Raw genomic sequence first — 15,426 nt, forward strand, 5'->3', positions numbered from 1 at the left:
CCAGAAGTATAATTGTTGGATCCTATGGTAGTTCTATCTTTAGTTTTTGGAGGAACCACCATGATGTTTACCACAGTGTCAACAAACTCCTTTAACAAAGGGCTTTCCCTGAAGCCCCAACCAGTGAATTTCACTTCCATCTCATTGGCCACATTAGATCATGTGACTGCCTCTAGCCACAAGGGAGTCTGAGGAAGACTGTATTTTCAACTAGGCATAGAACAAACATTCTCTGACCTGAGGAGATTCCTGTGTGCTGGGATGGTCTAGCTGTTTGTATCCAGGGCCAAATGTCTGAGTTGCAGCTGAGCCTGTCCTACAGACACTCTACCTATCCCCTGCCCACAGTGTTTGCCCTTTCTGGGGGGGTATCAGCACCCTATTAAGCCACTGCTTCCAGGAATGACAGCCAGTACTCATTTCCTTCCCTCCTGACTTGATCTCTCTAGCAATTATGATAAAAGTCTTCCCCCAGCCTCTGCCATAAACTATATACTATACAGTTTATGCTATAAACTACCCTGTGGTGTTCCTTCACTGTCCATCATGGCTGAATTGTGCCTTCCCTGCCAGACTGTAAGTCCTCTGGGACAGGACCTGTGTCACCACCTTGGGGCACAAAGCACAGGACTGACTCCTAGTGGAGGAGAGGAAAGCAAATTCCTCTAGATTAGTTTTAAGTCCTGCTGTGGGGCTCCTGGATCTCTCAGCTCAGGGGCACCTCTCCCTGGGATGCTTCTCCCCCAGCTCTTGAGGCCTGTTCGGGGCTACTCATACTGAGAACTGTGAGGCCAGGCCCAGGCTGGACAGAGCAGAGAGAAGCAGTGTGGATTAGAGGGGAGGCTGATGACCTTCAGGAACTCTGGACCAGATGGCCTGGCCTTGATCCCTCCACTCTCTGCCCCATCCCTAGGAGCAGCCACACAGACACAGCCGCTATCAAACTTACATTCAGAAACACATGTGCACTTAGATGCAGAGAGTTACTCACAGGTGTTCACAAATACAGACACCCATGCCTCACTGCCACACACAAACACCCTACAATTAAGTTTGAATTCAGTACTTACATGCAAGGGGGCAAATCTTGGTTCCTCCACTTAATGGTTGGATATCCTTAAGTAAGTTACCTATTTCCTTGTGTCTTAATTTCCTTATTTGTGAAAATGAGGATAATAATAGCATTACCTCATTGCATTGCTGGAAAGATGAAATGAGAGAAAATGGTAAAGAGCTTAAAATAGTGGCTGACACACAGAGATGAGCATGTATTCATGCATATTTCCTAAGCCCTCTCTCATATTGCTGCTGACACTTGGTGGTGGGTCTGGCCATAAGACAAATTGGAGTCCCTTTATCTCTGTGAGCCTCAGTTTTCTCACCTGTAAAATGGGGATAATATTATCTACATGGTCCAGCTGTTGTGAGGATTTAAAGAGGCCCCACATGGACAGCTCTTAGCCTCTACCCTGGCCCACAGAAGCCTGCTACACTTGAGCTGTTGCTGTCTGTAACTAATGGAGAACAGGTCAGAGAATAGGTGCAGGGGCCGGATGTGCCAAGGCAGAGGCCTGACCCCCATCTCTCCCCAGGCTGGAGGTTCAAGCCTGACCCCCCCATCTCCTCCCAGGCTGGAACTGGTTCCTATAAAGACAGAGCCCCAGGTCATGGGGAGGGGGTTGGGGCGGTGTCAGAGCTGCTCCCCCTTTGGGGGCCTGGGGTAGCCACTAGCCTGGCATGGGGCTGGGGGCAGGGCTGGCCGGGTGGCCGAGGGTGGAAGGAAAAGTGGAAAACCAGCTAGGTGGAAATTACCCTGCGGTTGGCTCAGGCGCCCACGGCACACTGTATTTATAGAGAACTCCCAGCAGCTCTCAATGCCTCACAGTCGAATTAGCCCTTTCCAGGCCACGGTACCAGCCTGGTGGCGGAGAACACTGGACTGGGGGTCAGACAGCCAGATCCGAGCTCCGGCTCTGCTGCCAGCGGCCTGGAGGGGGAGCCGGGGTGGTCAGTGGCCATTCACCTGTCCCCCTAGCAGAAAATAAACTTCAGATCTTGGGAGGGTGGGACAGGGTGGGAGATGGGCAGAGATCAGACCAGCGCCCCTTTACTAGGGCCCCCGCGTGGGTCTGGACCCGGGTCACGGGCGGGTCCTGGCCGGGTGCCCTGCCCAGCGGGCGGGCTCAGGCCTCTGCCTCAAACCTTCGCCGCGGGGCCAATCCCGCCTCTGGGGCGCACCCGGGCCGCCTTTCCGGGCCTGCAGCTTCCTCCAGCCCGCCCCGCCCCTCGGACTCCCGGGGCCGCCCCCGGACCCCTTTCGCGCCCGGCCTCGCGGCGGCGGCGGCGGCGGCGGCGACTCGGCAGCGCTCCGCCGCGTCCCCGAGTCCCGGGAGTCAGGCGCGGCGCGGTGAGTGCTTGCGTGGCGGGCTCGGCGCGCGTCCGGGCGGCCTTTGTTTGCGGCCGAGCCCTGCCCCGGGCTGCCGGGCAGCGTGCCTGCTGCAGGGCTGCTAGAGCGGGCGATGAGCCCCCTCTCTCGCAGGGCGCCCCCACCCCAGCCCTCTCCCCGGGATCGGGCTGGCCTCCGCGTGGGGAGCACGGTGGGCCCCGGCTCTGGGTCCCGGAGGCGGCAGGGGGCTACCAGAGTCCAGCCCCGCCCCCAACCTTGCCTCCCCTCCCTGGCCGGCGGGGCCTGGGGCAGTGTGGGACCTGCCCTCCCCCGGGAAGCCGCTGGAGGAGGCTGGGCGGGTGGCTGTGATCGCGGAGGCCCTGGGTGTGCATGCGGAATAGAAGCAGATCTGTCATTGTGTTGATGATTCTGGAAAGCTTCACGAAGCCGCTAGCTGGAGCTAGGAGGGAAGTAGAGTCTCCCGGAGTCCCTGCAGAGGAAAACACCCTAACCTGACCACTAGTTCTGAGGAGGGGGAGGTGCCAGGGAGAGGAGGGCGAGGGGCTGGATCGGGGAGGGGGGTCCATTCTGCCTGGCCCAGAAGGATGAAGGAGTGGGCGACTGGAGGGCTTCCACGGGCAGCAGTGGGCGCGAGGGGACAGATTCTGAGAAGGACGGGCAGGGACAGCTGGCCTGGGTGAAGGGATGCATAGTTGTTGGGGGGTGGGAGGCAGAGCACGAGGGAGCAGGGGTGGGGCCATTTGGGCTTGGGAAGTCTCAGGGAGATGGTGGGTGGGGTAGGATGGAGAGGGGGTGGAGGAAAGGTGGGGACCCAGGGTGGGGATACACTAGAGGGGAGGGGATTGAATCCCAGTGTCCCAGGTCCTCTATTGCTGCTTAGCTAGCGAATTGGCAGGTTTGGGGGCCTAAGGCAGTGAAACGCCAGAAAAGGGGATTTCTTTCTAAGCCAAACCTGCCCTAATGAGAAATGTGTATGGATGACTCAGATATGGGATCTATCATTGAGGAAAACGTTAAGCAAATAGGAAGGCAAAAACCATTGGGGAGTTGGGAGGGTTTGTTTGACTTAATTGAGAAAAACTATTTACCTTCAAATTGGATGTGGATAATTGTAAATGAGTCTGATTTCATCATTAAATGAAGGCTCTAGGTCCTTTTCTTACATGCTTGTCTTTAGCAGTTAGCTTCTATGTTAGAAAGTAGTGAAGCTGTTCTGTTTTTAAGAGAGTTCTTTATTTAGTTCAGCCTCCTCTCTGACTCCCTCTCGCCTCCCAGAAGTCCCTAGGAAATCTGATGCTGTGCAGCCTTCCTTGTAGTTTGGGGGCCTGCACACAGGTGGCTGCTTTTGGAGGCTGAGAGAAATTGAAGTCTAAACTTGAATTTTAACTCTAAACATGTCCAATGGGTTGGGCTGATCTGAGTGGCAGGGCTCTGAGGCTGTGGGTATGAGTGGTGGCTCATATTTCCAGCTCTTTTGGAAATGGGAATATTTTGGGTGAGTATATTCCCTGATATCTGGAGTTCCTGAGATTAAGCATTAACACTTACGTTAACCATTAAGCATGGAAATCTTTCTCCGCTGTATAACACATATCACAGTCTGACATCAGGACACTCCTGATGTCAGTGAAATTTTCCTTCATGACTTCAGATCAGCACAATGAACATCAGTTTTTGCACTAAGGACTTGTATAGCAAGGGGACTCTTGAGGGAGTGAGCTTTGCACTAAGTGGCTTCAGTGATGCTTGTATTGGTCCCATGACTGACTTTGGAATTCTTTTCTCTCTTCAATGACATCACTGGTGGTTTCTCCTGCCTGCTTTCAGTGAGCTTTCCAATTCATTCCAGACTCCTGTGTTCCAAGAAATCAGACAATCCAGCTTGTTAGAGATGGGAAGCCTACATTAAAGCAAGCCCAAGGATGAGAAGGGGTTCTGGGATTTGAGGACCGCTTTTCCTTCCTGTCCTCAGCCCTCTGCACCTGTCTGGGCGCCCAGTGGAAGCAGGTTGGCTGAATGTCTGAGATACTCAGATGACTGATAACTGGGTCAGGTGCTTGAATGTTTGTGGAAAGGACAGTTATAGAAGTGTTGTCCCTTCTGTAGAGCCTGTGTCCTTATTCTGCTGAGGTGGACTTCTGAAAGTTCCGGTGGGAATTCTTCTATCCTTAAATTGTAACCTTCTCTGGAGTCGTCAATCTTCCTTCTTTGGAGTAGGATTTGAGTTTGATGCTGAGCTGAGCAATACTGTTTGGGGTCAGAGACTGAGTACGATCATAGAGCTGTAAGTTGGGATTCCACAGCACCCAAAGAGACTCCTAGAAAGTGTTTTAGAACAAGTGTCTGGCTTATTGCAGGCTGCTTCTCGGTTGGACATACAGGGCTTGTGCTATGTGAAGAAAAATGACCCAAATCCAAGCAGCCTCTGAGATCAACAGAGCCTGAACGCGTGGCCCTGAGTCATGGGGTCAGGGGAGGAGGAAGAAGGGCAGGCAGGATGATGTCACTGCCCATGAGCTTATCCTCTGAGTGGGTGGCCACTTCTATTGCTGTCCTTTTCCCACACCCCCAGGGCAGGAATGACAGGGAGGTCCACTGGCAAAAGAGGGAAGGCATAGTCAGGGCCTGGGGGAGGAGGGCAAAGAGGGTGGGAACCGGTCCATGTGATCTTTGAGAAATTTCTTTTGGTCTCGTTGGCTCAGAATGGATCAAACATCTGGGAGAGGGCCATGTGTGCTTTATGTAACCCTTGCCTGCCAACCCCAGTCCTGCCACCCCTGCAGTAAGAGATTCCAGATAGGCGCATTGAATTTTCAGGTTTGGGGGGTGGGGCTGTGATGGATGCAGTCCTATGAGGTAGGCTATCATTAGCTCCATTGTATAGATGGGTAAACTGAGGCCCAGAAAGAAGTCCCGTGCCCAAAGACATGCAGTTGGCAAATTCTGGGGCTGGGATGCTGTCTCCCTCCAGAACTAGCTCTTTCTGCCACTCTGGAGGCAGACACAGTCTTTACCCCTCATTCTGGAGCCTGGTAAGATGTGCTAAGGGTCCCCACAGCAAGGCAGAGGATTCATCTGGGGAGGTGGGGAGAGGGCAGGCCTGACCTGGGTATCCCAGACTAGTTGTCCTTGTAGCCCAGTTGGAACCATTGCTGAGTTCTTACTCTTCGAGAGGCCTGGTCCTCAGCACACTCGTGCCTTTCAGGAGTCCCTCTTACACCCTCCAGTTCTGACCAGTGCTCCCAGCCAGGTGCCCCCATTTTTCCTCATTCTCTTTGTGGTCCAGAGAATGAATGCCTCCTCCACACCCCTAATGCCTTTGGACCTTTGGCCTTCCTGAGGCTTAGGGGGGGTATGTTGGAGGGAACCCGCTGGGAGTGGGGTTTGAGAAACATCTTTTGTTGGGAGCCTTGGAGCAGGGAGAGATACTACCTCTGGGAGGCAGGGCTCCCAGGTCACCCTAAATCAGTGTAGGCTCCTAGGAACTGGGCCTCCCATGGGGGAGACACTGGAATGTGTGCTTATGGGGATGGCCCTGTACTGGGGGATGTGGTGGCAGCAGGGGCAGTAGGGGTTTGAGCCCACTGGGAGGAGGAAGGGAGAAAGGACCACCAGGGATGAGCCAGACACAGAGATGGAGCTGAACTGTGATTTGCTGCTTTGGAGCTTGGCTGCTGGTGGGGTCCTAGGAGCAAAGGGGGTCAGAGAAAGAGTACTGTTCCCAGGGACCTAGATGTATAGATGTATAGCCTGACAGAGGTGGCTCAGTGCAGAGGACCCCAGGAGGACTTTTCCCCATGCCCATGGCAATAATAACAAAAGTAGTAATAATTGTTACCACTGTTTGAGTGCTAGGGGCTTTAAGTCCGCTCTGTATGTTATTTTATTCTTACAGCAGTTCTGTGGGGTAGGGATTGTTACCCGCTTTTTAGGGATGTGGAATCAAATATCAAAGAGGTTAAGTCATTTAAACTTGATCATGTGTCTAGCAAGGCTTCCGAGTTAGAATCTGAACCTAGGCCTGCCAGCTGTACCTGAGCTCAAACTGTACCCTGGGGCAGGCAAGGCAGTCTGATGATGCCATTTAACAGGTGAGGAATTGAGGCCCAGGGCCACTTGTGAGCAGGCCCTTAGTCACCTCTCATGGTGATTGATGACTGAGCGTGGCAGCCTACACTCGTTTCTCTAGGCTCAGATTCCCAGCTCTATGATGGGCATGGAAATGGGCACTGGACAGGTGAACTCCAAGGAGCCTTCAAGCTCTGAGGACTAGTGGCACCTGCTACACTCATGAGGAGGAATCCCTGGAGATCCAGAGGGGCTGGTGCTTAGGTGGAGAGAGGTCTGCAGCATTGTTTTGCCAGGGTGAACCTCTTTCAGGGTAGAAACCTAAAGAATGTGAAGGCAGGGAGGTGTTTAGGTAGAACACATCTGGAGTAAGTGGACCCTTCCTTGAGTGAAGTCTGGAAAGGCTTCTAGAAGGAATGGGGTTTCCAGACATGTCTAGGTAGGCACTTAACAGGACTCAGCAGAAGTTGAGTGAATGCAGATATATGTGTCACAGGCCTGCCAGGGCTTGACCTGGGATCTGCCCTCTGATTTGGTCTTACGCTCTCTCATGCCTTCCCTTCCTCTCTCCACTCCCCTCCTTTGAATCCTTTTCTTCTGGCCAGACCTCTTCTGAGCTAAGTGTAGCTTTCAATTTTTTTCAGTCAATTTTTTTCAGGGTTCTGTGTTTCTGATGGGATGTGTGTGTGGGTGTGGGTGTGTGTGTACCTCCCGTGTGCACCCATGTGCGTGTATAGCCTCTGCACACACTTCCAGTTCTGAGATGGTGTCACAGTGCCTTGTCAAGTGGCTATTGAACCCTGGAATATGCAAACTCATTTTGTGGTGGCCCCTTAGCCAGAAGAGGGTGTGAGAGGGTGTGGAGCTTTATAGGATGTTTCATTTGTTACTATTACATTTCATTCAGTTAAGCTGAGTCCCTCACTCCAACTGCCATGATATATATTTTTTAATTATGGCAAAATACACACAACATGAAGTTTACCATATGAACCTTTTTTTCTTCTTTTTTGCCTCACCCCATGGCTTGTAGGATCTTAGTTCCCCAACCAGGGATCAAACCTGGGCCCTCGGCAGTGAAAGCGTGTAGTCCTAACAACTTGACCCCCAGGGAATTCCCATTTTAACCATTTTTAAGTGAACAATTTGGTGGCATTAAGTGCATTCACAGTGTTATGTAACCATGCCACGATGTTATGTAATGATGCCATTTTTGAAGTACTGTTTTGACAGTACCTGGTGCATAGAAGGTGCTCAATAATTTCTTGGTGGATGAAGAAGAGAACAAATGAATTTATCTAAAACGGTTGCCCTCCTCTCCCCACTCTTTGTTTCTTGTGTCATCAAGGTCCTCAGGGAGAGGACAGGAACAGGAAAGCCCTACAGCACTAGGGTCTGCCCCAGGATCAACGTCCATCCACTATTCAGGGCTTTGGGGTTACAAGTTTTCCTACTTGTGCTGCCACTCACCCAGCTGCCCATCTATCTCATCCCCAAAGTGTCACTGCTTCTGGTGGGGGACCACTCAAGTGGAGAAGAACTAGAAAAACAGGCTCATTTGAAGAAGCTGGACTCTTCCTCAAGTGCTCAATTGACAGTTAGTTCCAGGGTTTTGTCAGGGATTAAGGTCACCAATCTGTTCTTCCCATAATCTACCTTATTCCCCATAAAACTGGTTATTTGCCCATCTTAAGTCTTCCAGCATTCATTTATCCATTCACACAACAAACATGATGCAGGTTTATAGCAGGTATTACGGGAATGGAGGGTCAAGCACTTCATGGAGGAGTGGGGAGGTTTAGTTGGACCTCATAGAGGAGGGGACATTTCAGCTGTCTGGCACAGCGCGCAGCACCAGCAAAGTCACAGAGGAGCAAGCACCCACAGCATATTCTGGGAAGATGGAGACTCTGAGGAGAGCCAGTCAGGAGATGAGGCAAGGGAGGTGCTCAGGGGTCGGTTAGGGACCCTGGATTGATTCTGTACACAGTGGGAAACTGGAATGCTGTGACCCACACCTTCCCCCTCCCCTGCCCCCACTGTCTACCCCAGTTGTCCTGAAATATCCCTGATAGCTTCTCAGAGATCTTACCTCCAAATTCACTCAGCAATCCTAGGGGCCAGAAGACAAATCCATTTAAAGCAGATTATCACCTCCCCTCCTGGCCTGAACTTTGGTTCCTTCTTAACAGCTTCTGTCCCTTCTTTCCTTGATACAGAAGCAAAATAGATGCTGCGCAGACCTTCCTCTGCCTTCACTAGTCAGTCTTGATACTCTTATTTTGTTCCTCATCCTTTCTTCTAGAGTGCCCCTCTCTCGTTCTAGGCTGGCTCCTTGTGATAACAGGGCTCCACTTTCCTGCAGGGAACCCAGTCCATTTGGTGCTGGTGGGGCTGATCCCCAGCCTCAGGCCTCAGCGTGTGACCAGACCCAGCTAACTGGAGAATGCCTGCCCTGCCCCCACTCAGTGATTTGCTTGGGAATGAGCCTGTGAGCCAAGCCACACCCAATCAGAGACCTCCCAGGGCTTTGCTGCTGGCGCTCTCAGAAAACACTCTTTCTTGCTGAGGTTGCTAAGAAGGATGTGGTCTGGGGCTGTTGGCAATGAATCTATCAGCTAGCAATAACCTAAAGAATTGATCCAAACAAATACAGAGGCAGAGGTGAAGGCAGGAGGGATACTGAGCCCCAAAAACAACATTTCAGCCATTATGCCTGAAGCAAGCTGCACTAGACTGCCCAGATACATGACTAATCTTTTTTTTTCCTTAAGCCAGTTTGAGCCAGGTTTCTATTATCTACAACCGAAGGAGTCCTTGAATATACATTCATTCGTGTATTTAGCTATTCACTTAACTCTTCACTGACTGCCCGTTAGGCAGGCAGTGGGGACAGAGAGAGGACTAAGCTGTCTCTGTCCTCAAGGAGTCTGCATTACAATAGGGGAGTGCACAGAAATCACTGCAGTTCAGTACAGTGTACTATTTAAGATGCAGTGAGGGGCTTCCCTGGTGGCGCAATGGTTGAGAGTCCGCCTGCTGATGCAGGGGACACGGGTTCGTGCCCTGGTCCGGGAAGATCCCACGTGCCACGGAGCGGCTGGGCCCGTGGGCCATGGCCGCTGAGCCTGCGCGTCCGGAGCCTGTGCTCCGCAACGGGAGAGGCCACAGCAGTGAGAGGCCCGCGTACCACAAAAAAAAAAAAAAAAAAAAAAGATGCAGTGAGGACCACTTGGAGGTACCTCAGAGACATGATAACCTTAAAGGTGAACCCTTAAAATTGACCTGAAGCTCCCCAGGTGGTCAGGCTGGGAAAGGCCATTCCAGGCACTGGGAGAAACCCAGGCAAAGGCAGTGAGGTAGGAAGCAGCATGGGAGGCTGGAGGAATGCAGGCCCTTCCATGTGGGCGGACAGGAGACGTAAGATGGTGGTCACAGGAGGAGGAGAAGCTAAAGGGCAAAAGCCAGGGCTGGAACAGGAGGTCATGTTTGGATTTAGCTTGTAGGTGATAAGAAAGAAAGGGTTTTAAGTAGAGGAGTAATATTGTTGCCATAGGTAGGCCCAACCTTTGATTAATTGATGCATATATAATGTTAACCTTGCAGATGGAGGTTTGAATTTTAAAGGATGACGTTTTAAAAGGGCAATGGTTTACTCAAAATAAGAGCTGATGGCAGAATTTCGGGCATCAAAGAATTTTTTCTCTAGATCGTGTCCTCCCGGAGATGCTCAAAATACCCTGCTCAGCCTGTGTGTGGACCTACTGCTGGTTCTGGATGTAGAATCGAGTCAGGCAAGGGTCAGCAAATTTCTTCTGTGAAGGTCCAGATAGCAAATGTTTTAGGTTTTGCAGGCCCTCCCATATCTGCCACAAGTGCTCAAATCGGCCCTTACAGCAGGAAAGCAGCCAGAGACAGTGCATAAATGCATGAGCAGAGCTGTGTTCCAATAGAACTTTATTTATGGACACTCGGAACTGAATTGCATATAATTTTCATGAATCACGTGATTTTTTTTCAACCATTAGAAATGTAAAAACCATTCTTAGCTTCTGGGCTGTACAAAAACAAGCAGCAAAAGATTTGGCCCAGGGGCCATAGTTGGCAGGGACTGGTTTACAGAAACACTAGCTCCATTCTCAAAGACACCCAGGCAGCAGCAAAAATGGAAAACAACAGGGAACTGGTACATTAATTATGGTGCATCTATATAATGGAATAGCATACTGCCTTTCAAAAGAAGGTGTACTTACATGGAAATAAGCCCATGACATAGGTCATGTGAATAAAGAATATTGTGAGTTATATGACCTAATTTCTATATTAATAAATGGTCCCATGGTCCCAGATCTAGTCACCTACCTCTCGCTCCGTCTCCTATATTTCAGTGGAGGCCCTTCCTTCTCTGGCCCTGAACCCCCTGGAACTTGCTCCTAGGCCCTCTCCTTAATTCTCTCTACTATTTTTTCCTAGATGATTTCATCCACTCCCATGGCTTTAAATATCATTTATATGCTGGCAACTCCCAGATTTACTTCTCCAAGTCCACACCTCTCATCTGAGCTCCAAACTTAAACCCAACTGTCTCCTAAATATCTGTGTTCCAATGACTCACTGGCATCTCCCTCTTAACATGTCCCTCTTCAAACTCTTGATTTCTCCCCCAAACCTGTTCCTCCCCAGACCTTCCCACTTCGTAAAGGCACCATCTTCCACCCCCTCTGATCAAGCCAGAAACCTGATTTCTCACACCGTTACAATCCATCACCAAGAACAGCCATCCCTGACCCCAAGATATATCTCAAGGGTCTGCCAACTACAGCCCCAGCACCAAATCCAGCTCACCACCTGCTTTTGTTCAGTTCACCAGTTAAGACAAGGTTTACCTTTTTAAATGGTTAGAAAATCAAAAGAAGAAGACTATTTCATGACACATGGAAATCACATGAAATTCAAACTTCAGTATCCGTAAATAAAGGTTCATTGGCACACAGCCACACTTCATTCATTCACATATTGTCTGTGGCTGCTTTTCCACTACAACAGTAGAACTGAGTAGTCGCAATAGTCACAAAGCCTAAACTATTTACTTTCTGGCCCTTTACAGAAAAAGTTTGGCAACCCGATATATCTTTACTCTCTCTATTCCCCTCCACCTCTGCTTCTCTCTCTGGTCTGCCAAGTCGCCATCATCTCTTGCCTGCATGACTACAAAAGCCTCCTCACTGGTCCCCCACTTTCTCTCTTGTCCCCGAACCCAGTTCTATACTCCCATCTAGACTCTACACAGCAACCAGAAAAACTGCTGTAAAAACAAAAGTGCATCATGTCATCACTTTCAATATCTAATCAGCTCCTCCATGGCATACAGGGCCCTGCCTGGTCCAGCCCTGCCCACCTCCCCCGCCTCACCTCCTCCCACTGACCTCTCATCAGGGTCTCTTACAATGAGACCCTCTGCCCTACCTCACAGCGTTTTTGCAAACACAGTTCCTTCTTCCTGGATGACATCCTGAGGGTCACCTTGGCAGAAAAGCTGGGTTAGAGGTCTGCCACTCTAAGGATGTCCCTGTTCTGCGTTGCAGTTTGTTTACCTCGTGTCATACTGGGACCTCCCTGAGCAGGAACCGCATCTGCTTTATTTACTATTGGATCCTTAGTTCTACCAAAGGCTTGGCACATAATGAGTGTTCAAAGCACTGTTCAATGAATGAATGAATGAATGAATGAATGCCTGTGTGTTTAGATAGATAGATGGATGGATGAATGTTTGTATATAGAAAATGGGTCTGGAAGTGTGATAGTGAGCCCAACGCTGGGGCATGGGGACGAAGGTAAAGGTCTACTTCCACCTTCTAGTTGATGTACTTCTGTAACTTTGACGAGCATGTAATTCTTTTGTATTAACAAATGAAAAAGGAAAACAGCAACATAAAGATTTATGTGGGTTTTGGACCAGGCTCTATCACTGGCTTGCTAGGCTCCCTAGAGCAAGCCCATTGCCTCTCAGGGTCTTCATCTCCTTAACCCTCAAAGGAAGGTCCTCGCCTCCTTCCTGTGCTATGACCACGATCACATGCTGGGCTGGTGTAGTCACGAGAAGCTTCACGGAAGGAGTGAGCCCTGGTGTTTTAGAAGATGACTCTGGAGTCGGAGATAGAGGTTCAAATCCAGACTCTGCCACTTCCTAGCCATGCGACTTTGGGAAAACATCCTCTCTGAGTCTCCGTTTGCTCATTTGTGCAATAGGAATTTAAACTCTACCCTCATAGGATGATTATAGGACTCAACTGAGCAAAATTATCTAAACTGTCCTAGTTAGTATAGGTGCTGTATAAATGGAGTCTGGAGAAAGAGTTGAGGGGATCTCCAGAGTTCCCTGGAAATCCTGTTGGCCTTTTTCCTGATAATGAGTCAGTTTGGGCCTTTGGGGTTCAAGGCTGTCCACTGGGCACTGCTCCCCACCCCGGCGATCCCACCCAAGAGAAGAAATCAATTCTTCCTCTCCAAGTGATTTCTGTGTGAGTCAAGACAGCAGTGTGTCATCAGCGCCAGCCCAGCAGAGTGGGGCTGGCATCCGCAGCTTGCTTCCCTTATGGCTTATAGGAAGAACAAGGAAGAAGGAGAACAGGACAGAGCAGAGCCCCTGGCCTCCCCAAGCCAGACCATCCCCACCGAGGCACCCTCTCCACACTGAAGTCAGGGCATCAGAACCGGAGGAGGCAAAACACCTCTCACACCTTCCCTGAATTTTTCAGAAGAGGATGGCAGAGATGTGGATCTGCAGCAATGTGAGCAGATGACTTCTGGTTGTTGGCCACAGATTTGACAGTCTATTATTTGGGGTTGTTTTGGTGAAAAATGTGGCACGGCTGCCCAATATGACCTCTACCAGGGAGAGGAAGATCCAATACTTGCAGGGCTGTTATAAGGGAGGGGGCAGACTTGTTCTGCATGGTCCAAGGGGTCGAATGAGGAATGATACGGGCTGACAGACTTTGGCTCAGTAAAAGGTAGAGCTTTCCACCAATGAGAGCTGCTCAAAAGCCAGTGGATTTCTTTGGGAGGTAGTGGGTACCCATCACTAGAGGGAGCAAACGGAGGTTGTGGGAGTGGCCAGAGAAAGGTTCCCCGTTCTGCGACCTGACCATTAACTTCTGCATCTTCTTCAGAATTTGTTGGGGGGGGGGGGCTCTTCTCATTCCATGAGCTCCCTCAGTGATCCCAACTTTGGCTTCCATGAATAGCTCCCCCGTCCTGTTCTGAGTTCCAGCTCTGTGTGTCCAGGAATCCATCAGACATTTTGTCATGGATGATCCATTCCAAGCCCAATCAGAATTGTTCTTCCCCCTCATTTCCAGGTCTCCCCATCTTCTATGTGTGACACACGCACCCATTGGTTGAAACCTTCAGTACGTCCTTGGCTCTTTCAACCCCTCGCATACAAAATCCCTAAGACCAGTCATGTCTACCCTTGAAATATCTCCTAAGCTGTGCCCAGGTATCATTAAGTGACTGCTGGACCGGGGCACGAACCTGTGTCCCCTGCATCGGCAGGCGGACTCCCAACCACTGCGCCACCAGGGAAGCCCTGAAACACCTATTCTAGATGTGGTTTCCTTTTGCTGCTCTGAGCAGTAGCAATTTTCACGGGGTGGGAAGAGGGGGAAGAGAAGGCGGGAGAGGAAGGGAGGGATGAGTCCCTGAATTAGTCACTTCAGAGGCTGTAAGAAAGACCCAGAATAACGGTGACGCTAGAATAGATGCTTATTCTCACCCAAGTGACAGTCCGGGTATGTCCAGGGCTGATACTGCAGCCACTCAGGGGCCTTCTGTCCTGCTGTTCTGCAGTCCCCAGGGTGTTGCCTTTGGCAGCATGGTCCTAGATGGCTCACCACATCTGTGTTCCAGCCAGTGGGAAGGGAGAGGAGAAGAGAGAGGGTATGCTCCTTCTCTTTAAAGGCATGCCCCAGAAGTCGTACACATCAGTTCCTCCCACATCCTATTAACCAGAAAGTGATCACATGGCCATACCCTGCTGCAAGGCAGGCTGGGATCTGTAGTCTTTAGCCAAGAGGCCCTGTGCCTAACAAAATATTCTACAGAAGAGGAAGAGAATAGATGTAAGGGGAACACTAGTGGTTTCTACCACAGTCATTTTGTACATTTCAGTGTGACCCGCATGGCAGTTAATTGGCTAGACCTTAAGGATAGAGTACATGAAGGCTTAACGTACTAATGAAGTTCCATTAGCATCCAGTAAAGCATTTTTTTCTTTTATAGATGGGAACATTGAGCTCAGAGAGGGGAAGTCACCTATTAAGACTGCACAGCAAAATGTCAGAACTGGGACTAGAACCCAAACTTTGAGCTCACTTTTTACTGTTTCAAAGAGATCTGGCTGAGAGGCAGACAAGCAGTGCCAGGAGGACAGGTCTCTTGGGGCTGGGGAGAGACCACCTTTCCCAGCCTGTCTACCTGCGGAGCTGCTCATCATTTGTCAGCACTCACCTTTAGGGTTATCATATCTCTGAGGTGCCTCCAAATAGCCCTCACTGTATCTTAAACAGCACTCTTTACGGAACTGCGGTGATTTCTGTGCACTTCCCTATTGATGCAAGACAGACGCAGCTTAGTCCTCTCTGTTCCCAGTGCCTGCCTACCAGGCACTTGGTGAATAGTTAAGTGAATAACTAAATACACAAATGAATGTACATTCAAGGACTCCTTCAATTGCAGGTAATAGAAACTTAGCTCAATCTGGGCTGACGGGGGAAGAAAATGATTGGCTCAAGTATCTGGGCAATCTAGGTGTGCAGCTTGCTTCAGGCATAGCTGGATCCAGGGGCTTAACTGCTGTTTTCAGAAGCTGTGCTTCTATGCTGGCTAGCAAAGATTGACACTGGTTATGTGGCTTGATCCTTCTTGCCCTCTCTGTGGGAAATGTTGTC

General features: G+C 50.3%; 1 protein-coding gene across 3 annotated transcripts in view; it reads left to right on the forward strand.

The window, feature by feature from the left end:
- Positions 1 to 2,322: 2,322 nt before the first annotated feature.
- CD276 (CD276 molecule) overlaps positions 2,323 to 15,426 on the forward strand; it is a 29,280-nt gene continuing 16,176 nt past the window's right edge. For 2 of the 3 annotated variants that reach the window (XM_055088098.1, XM_055088099.1), the window contains exons 1-2: positions 2,323 to 2,407; positions 13,082 to 13,266. In XM_055088098.1, the coding sequence (XP_054944073.1) occupies positions 13,240 to 13,266 (27 nt within the window). In that variant the 5' untranslated portion in view covers positions 2,323 to 2,407; positions 13,082 to 13,239. The remainder of the gene's footprint in view (positions 2,408 to 13,081; positions 13,267 to 15,426) is intronic. The other variant, XM_024128830.3, reaches the window with a different exon arrangement.

Source organism: Physeter macrocephalus, chromosome 11 (genome assembly GCF_002837175.3).
Source record: "Physeter macrocephalus isolate SW-GA chromosome 11, ASM283717v5, whole genome shotgun sequence".
In the NCBI taxonomy this organism is placed as follows: Eukaryota; Metazoa; Chordata; class Mammalia; order Artiodactyla; family Physeteridae; genus Physeter; species Physeter macrocephalus.